Raw genomic sequence first — 14779 nt, forward strand, 5'->3', positions numbered from 1 at the left:
AGTCAGCTTAATGTACATGAATTCTCTATAATAGCATACACTTTAAATGGTTGTGTTTAGAGCCACTGAAAGAAATAGTGTGACATTCTCTGAGCTTATAAAAGCTAATGGTGTCGAGCAGGAGTATCCAACTCTGGTCCTCTAGACCCACTGCCCTGCTTATTTTCCAACTGCCCTTCCAGCTTGTGATAAACTGAACACACCTGATCCAGGTAATCAGCAGTGGTCAGGGATCGTTGGAAAACAAGCAGGGCAGTGACCCTCAAGGACTGGAGTTGGCTCCCCCTGGTGTAGAGTCTAGGGAGGTTGCACATTATGACACTTGATTTATTCATGAATTTGTTTTCACATCTACAGAGACTACAACAACAACCCCACCACCTGGTAAGCTGAACCTTTGATAAACTACTTATTTGATCACGTCAGAATAAATAGCTGATGTCAAATATTACTATTACTACTAGATTAGAGCTAATGTCACTGTTGCATGACTGACTGATGTCAGAGGAAATGAGTGACTTTGAACAGCTTGAGTCAAATTTGAATTCACTTGTTCCTCTAAAAGTCAAAATTATGTCAACTATGAATAGGAATTTGACCTGCATTAAGCACTGGTGGAGACTATAGAAATTGGCAGCAGACAACTTAAAGTAATGTACATAATTGTCTATAAAAACATCCAATTCAAATGCCAGTGTTTGGTGCCACTTAACCTCCTACGACCTGGCGTCCACATATGTGGACATCACATTTTTGGTTGTCTGCACCATAATACTTAATTATGTGTAAATGAAACCTGTTGTACACAAGTGTGGACACTTACAAGTGCTTCAGATAATATCTGGCTAGTATATGAATTGGTTCCACCTCAGTCCCAATAGCTAGAACAACTCTAAAATGCAAGCCAAACCAAAGCTTAGGAGTGACAGCAGTGGTCCTCAAGGACTGGAGTTGGCTCCCCCTGGTGTAGAGTCTAGGGAGGTTGCACATTATGACACTTGATTTATTCATGAATTTGTTTTCACATCTACAGAGACTACAACAACACCACCTGGTAAGCTGAACCTTTGATAAACTACTTATTTGATCACGTCAGAATAAATAGCTGATGTCAAATATTACTATTACTACTAGATTAGAACTAATGTCACTGTTGCATGACTGACTGATGTCAGAGGAAATGAGTGACTTTGAACAACTTGGGTCAAATTTGAATTCACTGTTCTCTAAAAGTCAAAATTAGTCAACTATGAATAGGAATTTGACCTGCATTAAGCACTGGTGGAGACATAGAAATTGGCTGCAGTCAGCTAATGTACATGAATTCTCTATAATAGAATACACTTTAAATGGTCGTGTTTAGAGCCATGAAAGAAATAGTGTGAACATTCTCTGAGCTTATAAAAGCTAATGGTGTCGACAGAGTATCAACCTGGTCCCTAGACCCAGCTGCCCTGCTATTTTCCACGCCTTCCAGCTTGTGATAAACAACACACATGACCAGTAATCAGCAGTGGCAGGATCGTTGGAACAGCAGGGCATGCCCAAGGACTGGAGTTGGCTCCCCCTGGTGTAGAGTCTAGGGAGGTTGCACATTATGACACTTGATTTATTCATGAATTTGTTTTCACATCTACAGAGACTACAACACAACCCCACCTGGTAAGCTGAACCTTTGAATAATATTATTTGATCACGTCAGAATAAAAAGCTGATGTCAAATATTACTATTACTACTAGATTAGAACTAATGTCACTGTTGCATGACTGACTGATGTCAGAGGAAATGAGTGACTTTGAACAACTTGGGTCAAATTTGAATTCACTTGTTCCTCTAAAAGTCAAAATTATGTCAACTATGAATAGGAATTTGACCTGCATTAAGCACTGGTGGAGACTATAGAAATTGGCTGCAGTCAGCTTAATGTACATGAATTCTCTATAATAGCATACACTTTAAATGGTTGTGTTTAGAGCCACTGAAAGAAATAGTGTGACATTCTCTGAGCTTATAAAAGCTAATGGTGTCGAGCAGGAGTATCCAACTCTGGTCCTCTAGACCCACTGCCCTGCTTATTTTCCAACTGCCCTTCCAGCTTGTGATAAACTGAACACACCTGATCCAGGTAATCAGCAGTGGTCAGGGATCGTTGGAAAACAAGCAGGGCAGTGACCCTCAAGGACTGGAGTTGGCTCCCCCTGGTGTAGAGTCTAGGGAGGTTGCACATTATGACACTTGATTTATTCATGAATTTGTTTTCACATCTACAGAGACTACAACAACAACCCCACCACCTGGTAAGCTGAACCTTTGATAAACTACTTATTTGATCACGTCAGAATAAATAGCTGATGTCAAATATTACTATTACTACTAGATTAGAGCTAATGTCACTGTTGCATGACTGACTGATGTCAGAGGAAATGAGTGACTTTGAACAGCTTGAGTCAAATTTGAATTCACTTGTTCCTCTAAAAGTCAAAATTATGTCAACTATGAATAGGAATTTGACCTGCATTAAGCACTGGTGGAGACTATAGAAATTGGCAGCAGACAACTTAAAGTAATGTACATAATTGTCTATAAAAACATCCAATTCAAATGCCAGTGTTTGGTGCCACTTAACCTCCTACGACCTGGCGTCCACATATGTGGACATCACATTTTTGGTTGTCTGCACCATAATACTTAATTATGTGTAAATGAAACCTGTTGTACACAAGTGTGGACACTTACAAGTGCTTCAGATAATATCTGGCTAGTATATGAATTGGTTCCACCTCAGTCCCAATAGCTAGAACAACTCTAAAATGCAAGCCAAACCAAAGCTTAGGAGTGACAGCAGTGGTCCTCAAGGACTGGAGTTGGCTCCCCCTGGTGTAGAGTCTAGGGAGGTTGCACATTATGACACTTGATTTATTCATGAATTTGTTTTCACATCTACAGAGACTACAACAACACCACCTGGTAAGCTGAACCTTTGATAAACTACTTATTTGATCACGTCAGAATAAATAGCTGATGTCAAATATTACTATTACTACTAGATTAGAACTAATGTCACTGTTGCATGACTGACTGATGTCAGAGGAAATGAGTGACTTTGAACAACTTGGGTCAAATTTGAATTCACTTGTTCCTCTAAAAGTCAAAATTATGTCAACTATGAATAGGAATTTGACCTGCATTAAGCACTGGTGGAGACTATAGAAATTGGCTGCAGTCAGCTTAATGTACATGAATTCTCTATAATAGCATACACTTTAAATGGTTGTGTTTAGAGCCACTGAAAGAAATAGTGTGACATTCTCTGAGCTTATAAAAGCTAATGGTGTCGAGCAGGAGTATCCAACTCTGGTCCTCTAGACCCACTGCCCTGCTTATTTTCCAACTGCCCTTCCAGCTTGTGATAAACTGAACACACCTGATCCAGGTAATCAGCAGTGGTCAGGGATCGTTGGAAAACAAGCAGGGCAGTGACCCTCAAGGACTGGAGTTGGCTCCCCCTGGTGTAGAGTCTAGGGAGGTTGCACATTATGACACTTGATTTATTCATGAATTTGTTTTCACATCTACAGAGACTACAACAACAACCCCACCACCTGGTAAGCTGAACCTTTGATAAAGTAATGTTTTGATCACGTCAGAATAAAAAGCTGATGTCAAATATTACTATTACTACTAGATTAGAACTAATGTCACTGTTTCATGACTGACTGATGTCAGAGGAAATGAGTGACTTTGAACAACTTGGGTCAAATTTGAATTCACTTGTTCCTCTAAAAGTCAAAATTATGTCAACTATGAATAGGAATTTGACCTGCATTAAGCACTGGTGGAGACTATAGAAATTGGCAGCAGACAACTTAAAGTAATGTACATAATTGTCTATAAAAACATCCAATTCAAATGCCAGTGTTTGGTGCCACTTAACCTCCTACGACCTGGCGTCCACATATGTGGACATCACATTTTTGGTTGCATGCACCATAATACTTAATTATGTGTAAATGAAACCTGTTGTACAGAAGTGTGGACACTTACAAGTGCTTCAGATAATATCTGGCTAGTATATGAATTGGTTCCACCTCAACCCTAATAGCTAGAACAACTCTAAAATGCAAGCCAAACCAAAGCTTTGGAGGTTAAAGAAATAGTGTGACAGCAGTGGCCCTCAAGGACTGGAGTTGGCTCCCCCTGGTGTAGAGTCTAGGGAGGTTGCACATTATGACACTTGATTTATTCATGAATCTGTTTTCACATCTACAGAGACTACAACAACACCACCTGGTAAGCTGAACCTTTGATAAACTACTTATTTGATCACGTCAGAATAAAAAGCTGATGTCAAATATTACTATTACTACTAGATTAGAACTAATGTCACTGTTGCATGACTGACTGATGTCAGAGGAAATGAGTGACTTTGAACAACTTGGGTCAAATTTGAATTCACTTGTTCCTCTAAAAGTCAAAATTATGTCAACTATGAATAGGAATTTGACCTGCATTAAGCACTGGTGGAGACTATAGAAATTGGCTGCAGTCAGCTTAATGTACATGAATTCTCTATAATAGCATACACTTTAAATGGTTGTGTTTAGAGCCACTGAAAGAAATAGTGTGACATTCTCTGAGCTTATAAAAGCTAATGGTGTCGAGCAGGAGTATCCAACTCTGGTCCTCTAGACCCACTGCCCTGCTTATTTTCCAACTGCCCTTCCAGCTTGTGATAAACTGAACACACCTGATCCAGGTAATCAGCAGTGGTCAGGGATCGTTGGAAAACAAGCAGGGCAGTGACCCTCAAGGACTGGAGTTGGCTCCCCCTGGTGTAGAGTCTAGGGAGGTTGCACATTATGACACTTGATTTATTCATGAATTTGTTTTCACATCTACAGAGACTACAACAACAACCCCACCACCTGGTAAGCTGAACCTTTGATAAACTACTTATTTGATCACGTCAGAATAAATAGCTGATGTCAAATATTACTATTACTACTAGATTAGAGCTAATGTCACTGTTGCATGACTGACTGATGTCAGAGGAAATGAGTGACTTTGAACAGCTTGAGTCAAATTTGAATTCACTTGTTCCTCTAAAAGTCAAAATTATGTCAACTATGAATAGGAATTTGACCTGCATTAAGCACTGGTGGAGACTATAGAAATTGGCAGCAGACAACTTAAAGTAATGTACATAATTGTCTATAAAAACATCCAATTCAAATGCCAGTGTTTGGTGCCACTTAACCTCCTACGACCTGGCGTCCACATATGTGGACATCACATTTTTGGTTGTCTGCACCATAATACTTAATTATGTGTAAATGAAACCTGTTGTACACAAGTGTGGACACTTACAAGTGCTTCAGATAATATCTGGCTAGTATATGAATTGGTTCCACCTCAGTCCCAATAGCTAGAACAACTCTAAAATGCAAGCCAAACCAAAGCTTAGGAGTGACAGCAGTGGTCCTCAAGGACTGGAGTTGGCTCCCCCTGGTGTAGAGTCTAGGGAGGTTGCACATTATGACACTTGATTTATTCATGAATTTGTTTTCACATCTACAGAGACTACAACAACACCACCTGGTAAGCTGAACCTTTGATAAACTACTTATTTGATCACGTCAGAATAAATAGCTGATGTCAAATATTACTATTACTACTAGATTAGAACTAATGTCACTGTTGCATGACTGACTGATGTCAGAGGAAATGAGTGACTTTGAACAACTTGGGTCAAATTTGAATTCACTTGTTCCTCTAAAAGTCAAAATTATGTCAACTATGAATAGGAATTTGACCTGCATTAAGCACTGGTGGAGACTATAGAAATTGGCTGCAGTCAGCTTAATGTACATGAATTCTCTATAATAGCATACACTTTAAATGGTCGTGTTTAGAGCCACTGAAAGAAATAGTGTGACATTCTCTGAGCTTATAAAAGCTAATGGTGTCGAGCAGGAGTATCCAACTCTGGTCCTCTAGACCCACTGCCCTGCTTATTTTCCAACTGCCCTTCCAGCTTGTGATAAACTGAACACACCTGATCCAGGTAATCAGCAGTGGTCAGGGATCGTTGGAAAACAAGCAGGGCAGTGACCCTCAAGGACTGGAGTTGGCTCCCCCTGGTGTAGAGTCTAGGGAGGTTGCACATTATGACACTTGATTTATTCATGAATTTGTTTTCACATCTACAGAGATTACAACAACAACCCCACCACCTGGTAAGCTGAACCTTTGATAAACTAATGTTTTGATCACGTCAGAATAAAAAGCTGATGTCAAATATTACTATTACTACTAGATTAGAACTAATGTCACTGTTTCATGACTGACTGATGTCAGAGGAAATGAGTGACTTTGAACAACTTGGGTCAAATTTGAATTCACTTGTTCCTCTAAAAGTCAAAATTATGTCAACTATGAATAGGAATTTGACCTGCATTAAGCACTGGTGGAGACTATAGAAATTGGCAGCAGACAACTTAAAGTAATGTACATAATTGTCTATAAAAACATCCAATTCAAATGCCAGTGTTTGGTGCCACTTAACCTCCTACGACCTGGCGTCCACATATGTGGACATCACATTTTTGGTTGCATGCACCATAATACTTAATTATGTGTAAATGAAACCTGTTGTACAGAAGTGTGGACACTTACAAGTGCTTCAGATAATATCTGGCTAGTATATGAATTGGTTCCACCTCAACCCTAATAGCTAGAACAACTCTAAAATGCAAGCCAAACCAAAGCTTTGGAGGTTAAAGAAATAGTGTGACAGCAGTGGCCCTCAAGGACTGGAGTTGGCTCCCCCTGGTGTAGAGTCTAGGGAGGTTGCACATTATGACACTTGATTTATTCATGAATCTGTTTTCACATCTACAGAGACTACAACAACACCACCTGGTAAGCTGAACCTTTGATAAACTACTTATTTGATCACGTCAGAATAAAAAGCTGATGTCAAATATTACTATTACTACTAGATTAGAACTAATGTCACTGTTGCATGACTGACTGATGTCAGAGGAAATGAGTGACTTTGAACAACTTGGGTCAAATTTGAATTCACTTGTTCCTCTAAAAGTCAAAATTATGTCAACTATGAATAGGAATTTGACCTGCATTAAGCACTGGTGGAGACTATAGAAATTGGCTGCAGTCAGCTTAATGTACATGAATTCTCTATAATAGCATACACTTTAAATGGTTGTGTTTAGAGCCACTGAAAGAAATAGTGTGACATTCTCTGAGCTTATAAAAGCTAATGGTGTCGAGCAGGAGTATCCAACTCTGGTCCTCTAGACCCACTGCCCTGCTTATTTTCCAACTGCCCTTCCAGCTTGTGATAAACTGAACACACCTGATCCAGGTAATCAGCAGTGGTCAGGGATCGTTGGAAAACAAGCAGGGCAGTGACCCTCAAGGACTGGAGTTGGCTCCCCCTGGTGTAGAGTCTAGGGAGGTTGCACATTATGACACTTGATTTATTCATGAATTTGTTTTCACATCTACAGAGACTACAACAACAACCCCACCACCTGGTAAGCTGAACCTTTGATAAACTACTTATTTGATCACGTCAGAATAAATAGCTGATGTCAAATATTACTATTACTACTAGATTAGAGCTAATGTCACTGTTGCATGACTGACTGATGTCAGAGGAAATGAGTGACTTTGAACAGCTTGAGTCAAATTTGAATTCACTTGTTCCTCTAAAAGTCAAAATTATGTCAACTATGAATAGGAATTTGACCTGCATTAAGCACTGGTGGAGACTATAGAAATTGGCAGCAGACAACTTAAAGTAATGTACATAATTGTCTATAAAAACATCCAATTCAAATGCCAGTGTTTGGTGCCACTTAACCTCCTACGACCTGGCGTCCACATATGTGGACATCACATTTTTGGTTGTCTGCACCATAATACTTAATTATGTGTAAATGAAACCTGTTGTACACAAGTGTGGACACTTACAAGTGCTTCAGATAATATCTGGCTAGTATATGAATTGGTTCCACCTCAGTCCCAATAGCTAGAACAACTCTAAAATGCAAGCCAAACCAAAGCTTAGGAGTGACAGCAGTGGTCCTCAAGGACTGGAGTTGGCTCCCCCTGGTGTAGAGTCTAGGGAGGTTGCACATTATGACACTTGATTTATTCATGAATTTGTTTTCACATCTACAGAGACTACAACAACACCACCTGGTAAGCTGAACCTTTGATAAACTACTTATTTGATCACGTCAGAATAAATAGCTGATGTCAAATATTACTATTACTACTAGATTAGAACTAATGTCACTGTTGCATGACTGACTGATGTCAGAGGAAATTAGTGACTTTGAACAACTTGGGTCAAATTTGAATTCACTTGTTCCTCTAAAAGTCAAAATTATGTCAACTATGAATAGGAATTTGACCTGCATTAAGCACTGGTGGAGACTATAGAAATTGGCTGCAGTCAGCTTAATGTACATGAATTCTCTATAATAGCATACACTTTAAATGGTCGTGTTTAGAGCCACTGAAAGAAATAGTGTGACATTCTCTGAGCTTATAAAAGCTAATGGTGTCGAGCAGGAGTATCCAACTCTGGTCCTCTAGACCCACTGCCCTGCTTATTTTCCAACTGCCCTTCCAGCTTGTGATAAACTGAACACACCTGATCCAGGTAATCAGCAGTGGTCAGGGATCGTTGGAAAACAAGCAGGGCAGTGACCCTCAAGGACTGGAGTTGGCTCCCCCTGGTGTAGAGTCTAGGGAGGTTGCACATTATGACACTTGATTTATTCATGAATTTGTTTTCACATCTACAGAGACTACAACAACAACCCCACCACCTGGTAAGCTGAACCTTTGATAAAGTAATGTTTTGATCACGTCAGAATAAAAAGCTGATGTCAAATATTACTATTACTACTAGATTAGAACTAATGTCACTGTTTCATGACTGACTGATGTCAGAGGAAATGAGTGACTTTGAACAACTTGGGTCAAATTTGAATTCACTTGTTCCTCTAAAAGTCAAAATTATGTCAACTATGAATAGGAATTTGACCTGCATTAAGCACTGGTGGAGACTATAGAAATTGGCAGCAGACAACTTAAAGTAATGTACATAATTGTCTATAAAAACATCCAATTCAAATGCCAGTGTTTGGTGCCACTTAACCTCCTACGACCTGGCGTCCACATATGTGGACATCACATTTTTGGTTGCATGCACCATAATACTTAATTATGTGTAAATGAAACCTGTTGTACAGAAGTGTGGACACTTACAAGTGCTTCAGATAATATCTGGCTAGTATATGAATTGGTTCCACCTCAACCCTAATAGCTAGAACAACTCTAAAATGCAAGCCAAACCAAAGCTTTGGAGGTTAAAGAAATAGTGTGACAGCAGTGGCCCTCAAGGACTGGAGTTGGCTCCCCCTGGTGTAGAGTCTAGGGAGGTTGCACATTATGACACTTGATTTATTCATGAATCTGTTTTCACATCTACAGAGACTACAACAACAACCCCCCACCTGGTAAGCTGAACCTTTGATAAACTACTTATTTGATCACGTCAGAATAAAAAGCTGATGTCAAATATTACTATTACTACTAGATTAGAACTAATGTCACTGTTGCATGACTGACTGATGTCAGAGGAAATGAGTGACTTTGAACAACTTGGGTCAAATTTGAATTCACTTGTTCCTCTAAAAGTCAAAATTATGTCAACTATGAATAGGAATTTGACCTGCATTAAGCACTGGTGGAGACTATAGAAATTGGCTGCAGTCAGCTTAATGTACATGAATTCTCTATAATAGCATACACTTTAAATGGTCGTGTTTAGAGCCACTGAAAGAAATAGTGTGACATTCTCTGAGCTTATAAAAGCTAATGGTGTCGAGCAGGAGTATCCAACTCTGGTCCTCTAGACCCACTGCCCTGCTTATTTTCCAACTGCCCTTCCAGCTTGTGATAAACTGAACACACCTGATCCAGGTAATCAGCAGTGGTCAGGGATCGTTGGAAAACAAGCAGGGCAGTGACCCTCAAGGACTGGAGTTGGCTCCCCCTGGTGTAGAGTCTAGGGAGGTTGCACATTATGACACTTGATTTATTCATGAATTTGTTTTCACATCTACAGAGACTACAACAACAACCCCACCACCTGGTAAGCTGAACCTTTGATAAACTAATGTTTGATCACGTCAGAATAAAAAGCTGATGTCAAATATTACTATTACTACTAGATTAGAACTAATGTCACTGTTTCATGACTGACTGATGTCAGAGGAAATGAGTGACTTTGAACAACTTGGGTCAAATTTGAATTCACTTGTTCCTCTAAAAGTCAAAATTATGTCAACTATGAATAGGAATTTGACCTGCATTAAGCACTGGTGGAGACTATAGAAATTGGCAGCAGACAACTTAAAGTAATGTACATAATTATCTATAAGAACATCCAATTCAAATGCTGGTGTTTGGTACCACTTAAACTCCTACGACCTGGCGTCCACATATGTGGACATCACATTTTTGGTTGTCTGCACCATAATACTTAATTATGTGTAAATGAAACCTGTTGTACACAAGTGTGGACACTTACAAGTGCTTCAGATAATATCTGGCTAGTATATGAATTGGTTCCACCTCAGTCCCAATAGCTAGAACAACTCTAAAATGCAAGCCAAACCAAAGCTTAGGAGTGACAGCAGTGGTCCTCAAGGACTGGAGTTGGCTCCCCCTGGTGTAGAGTCTAGGGAGGTTGCACATTATGACACTTGATTTATTCATGAATTTGTTTTCACATCTACAGAGACTACAACAACAACCCCACCACCTGGTAAGCTGAACCTTTGATAAACTACTTATTTGATCACGTCAGAATAAAAAGCTGATGTCAAATATTACTATTACTACTAGATTAGAACTAATGTCACTGTTTCATGACTGACTGATGTCAGAGGAAATGAGTGACTTTGAACAACTTGGGTCAAATTTGAATTCACTTGTTCCTCTAAAAGTCAAAATTATATCAACTATGAATAGGAATTTGACCTGCATTAAGCACTGGTGGAGACTATAGAAATTGGCTGCAGTCAGCTTAATGTACATGAATTCTCTATAATAGCATACACTTTAAATGGTCGTGTTTAGAGCCACTGAAAGAAATAGTGTGACATTCTCTGAGCTTATAAAAGCTAATGGTGTCGAGCAGGAGTATCCAACTCTGGTCCTCTAGACCCACTGCCCTGCTTATTTTCCAACTGCCCTTCCAGCTTGTGATAAACTGAACACACCTGATCCAGGTAATCAGCAGTGGTCAGGGATCGTTGGAAAACAAGCAGGGCAGTGACCCTCAAGGACTGGAGTTGGCTCCCCCTGGTGTAGAGTCTAGGGAGGTTGCACATTATGACACTTGATTTATTCATGAATTTGTTTTCACATCTACAGAGACTACAACAACAACCCCACCACCTGGTAAGCTGAACCTTTGATAAACTAATGTTTTGATCACGTCAGAATAAAAAGCTGATGTCAAATATTACTATTACTACTAGATTAGAACTAATGTCACTGTTTCATGACTGACTGATGTCAGAGGAAATGAGTGACTTTGAACAACTTGGGTCAAATTTGAATTCACTTGTTCCTCTAAAAGTCAAAATTATATCAACTATGAATAGGAATTTGACCTGCATTAAGCACTGGTGGAGACTATAGAAATTGGCTGCAGACATCTTAAAGTAATGTACATAATTATCTATAAGAACATCCAATTCAAATGCTGGTGTTTCGTACCACTTAAACTCCTACGACCTGGCGTCCACATATGTGGACATCACATTTTTGGTTGTCTGCACCATAATACTTAATTATGTGAATTATTATAGAACAACTCTAAAATGCAAGCCAAACCAAAGCTTAGGAGGTTAAAGAAATAGTTTGACAGCAGTGGCCCTCAAGGACTGGAGTTGGCTCCCCCTGGTGTAGAGTCTAGGGAGGTTGCACATTATGACACTTGATTTATTCATGAATTTCTTTTCACAGCTACAGAGACTCCACGTTCAACTGGTAAGCTTTATTCAATTAGTATTAGTAGTTTGAACAGCTTCTGTCCAATTTAATTTCAGGTGTTCATTTTGAAGTAACAATAATGTTTACTGTCCATAAGATTTTGAGCACCACTATGGATATGAAAAACTTGTTTATTATTGTAAATTCACATCACACATTTTTCAATGTGTCAAATGTGAAATATTTAGTATTAATGAGTCATGAGATTCCAAAATGCAGCTCTCTTACTTTTTCAACATAATATTGTTGTCTGTCTAGAGCTAATTGTTATTCTGGGATTCCTTAGATGCATGAGAATGTAAAATGGCTTCTTCCACGAATCAATTCTTCTCAATTTGTAGATTTGTGGTTATAAATGAAAGAAGTCTCCAAATTTAAATGCAGAGTTTTTCTGCCCCCATAGGTTCCACCCAGGATATTTCACCTGTTGCCATGCCAATAGTGACATTATGGTGTACTGATGTATGTTGTTCTTTCTAGAGCACCTCTACCCAATTTATGGAACAGAAAGCTCTCGATCAGACGATGGAAGTTCACCGCAAATCCCCCTGCATCGAGCTTTTGTTTACTTCGGACAATCGTATAATCAGATTTATGTATGTGAGAATAGTTTTAGCAAACTAAACATAGCCATATGAATGGTTGGATTGTTTTGTTGAAGAATCATATCTTCATGTCTTGTTTAGCAAAACAGTAGTGCTAAATTGTAAGTTTTCAAAAATATATAAAATCAGAAAAATGAAGGCACCATTTTTAAAATACTGCATATTTAATTTAAACTCCAGTGTCAGCATTTTAAATAATCTGTGTATCTATTTACATACTTTCATTATACTTTGAAATACTGTAGCAATAAATATGGTTGTTATATTTAGTCAATTGTCAATTACAGTAGCCAATACAGAATCTACTAATCCTTTGTTCAGGCTCCATTGTTTATAATAACTAATTTACTTGTTTCCAGGTGAACCACAATGGACATCTGACCTTTGACTCCCCATGGTATAGTTACACACCTCAAAGTTTTCCAATGTATGGACCCAGAGACATCATCGCTCCATTCTGGACAGATTTAGACAACAGAGGAAATGGTGCAGTCTACTACAATCAATACACCAGCGGAAGTGTCCTCCAGCGAGCTACACATGACATTAATACCTACTTCCCAACACTGCACTTCAATGCTGAATGGGTCTTTGTTGCAACATGGTATCAGGTGGCCTACTTTCCAACTACTGGAACAGTAAGTCATCCTCATCTAAATGAAGGAAATGCATTTTAACTTAATGTGTATTTAATTTAATATTGTTGTCCTCATTCTAAAAACATGAGTTAAATTTTTTTCAGCAAACAACAGTCCAAGCAGTCTTGATCTCTGGAGGCCGGTACTCATTTGTGTTGATGAACTATGGGAGAATAGCATCAACAGGTCGCAGTGTACAGGTTAGAGCCTACAAAAACTTTACTGTATCTAGTACATTACAACTACTACTGATTGTAGTATCGGAAAACACAAAGATCAAGACACATAATGAAATGTATCTTTATGACATGAATTTTACAGGCTGGGTATGACACAGTCAGCTCTCCTCACCATTTCACCATCCCTGGGTCATTCACCTCAGATGCAACAGGCAGTAACTCAGTTTTCAGCCTACGCAGCAATGTCAACGTTCCTGGTTGCTGGGCCTTTCGGACAGACTTTGGATCAAGAGGCTGTACATTCAATGGTAAGAACTGAGTTGACCCTACTATAAAGTTGTCATCATTGCATGAAGATATCTCATCTAACAATAATAATACTAAATGTATCCTGTTGTGGAACCACTGAACAAAATGCTATATGGTGCACACTGCTGACTTTATTGTGCACTGAACAGCTATTGCATTAGAAGATGATGAAATACAGGAGATGAACACTAAATTGCATGAAATTGAATTAGTGAGTAGTTTTGGTATGCCAAACTAGTTCTCAAAAATCCAAAGTCTTGTGGTCTAGAAGGTTTAAAAGTTGACCACAGCAATGGTTTGGAGATCTATCTTTAGTGTCATTCTCCTCTTTATCTCTTTATTTACTGACACCATTCTACTGTCTTTTATTAAATGGCACTAAAATGGCAAAAATGTCCACCAAAAATTTACAGGTCAAATGGTTTAAAGGGTTATAGTCTTCATATATTTCAATGAACTTATTTTCTTTAAAGGTCAATCTGTGCAGCGAGGTGACTCGTTCTGGAGCGACAGTACATGCACAGAGAAGTGCACCTGCACCTCAGCAGGCCTGCAGTGTGTCACACAACCCTGCACCTTTTCCCAGATTTGCCAGCCAACAGCCTTTCAGTATTCCTGCCAGACAGTGCAGAGAGGCACCTGTACCATAAGCGGAGATCCACATTACTACACCTTCGATAACACAGTGTTCCACTTTCAAGGCACCTGCACTTACGTTCTCTCTGAGCAGTGTGGTCGTGCGTTGCCCTACTATAGAGTAGAGGGCAAGAATGAGCACCGCGGCACCACACATGTTTCCTGGACACGACTGGTCAAAGTTTATGTCTATAATGAAACTATTGAGCTTGTCAAAGGACATCGTGGTGAAGCTAAGGTTGGTAATAAAGGCTTAGTTTACGTTTACTGTTATATTTTTATTTAGTTAATTTTTTAAATTAAATC

The 14779-nt window shown here is 39.1% G+C and overlaps 1 protein-coding gene across 1 annotated transcript in view; it reads left to right on the plus strand.

Moving 5' to 3' along the window:
* The window catches only part of LOC113135794 (alpha-tectorin), a 38877-nt gene that overhangs the window by 16060 nt on the left and 8038 nt on the right, over window positions 1–14779 (plus strand). The window contains exons 24-31 of the mRNA XM_026316087.1: window positions 10845–10871; window positions 11483–11509; window positions 12080–12103; window positions 12587–12702; window positions 13071–13349; window positions 13454–13549; window positions 13671–13836; window positions 14311–14711. Of these exons, the coding sequence (XP_026171872.1) occupies window positions 10845–10871; window positions 11483–11509; window positions 12080–12103; window positions 12587–12702; window positions 13071–13349; window positions 13454–13549; window positions 13671–13836; window positions 14311–14711 (1136 nt within the window). The remainder of the gene's footprint in view (window positions 1–10844; window positions 10872–11482; window positions 11510–12079; window positions 12104–12586; window positions 12703–13070; window positions 13350–13453; window positions 13550–13670; window positions 13837–14310; window positions 14712–14779) is intronic.

This window comes from Mastacembelus armatus, chromosome 19, assembly GCF_900324485.2.
Source record: "Mastacembelus armatus chromosome 19, fMasArm1.2, whole genome shotgun sequence".
NCBI lineage: Eukaryota > Metazoa > Chordata > Actinopteri > Synbranchiformes > Mastacembelidae > Mastacembelus > Mastacembelus armatus.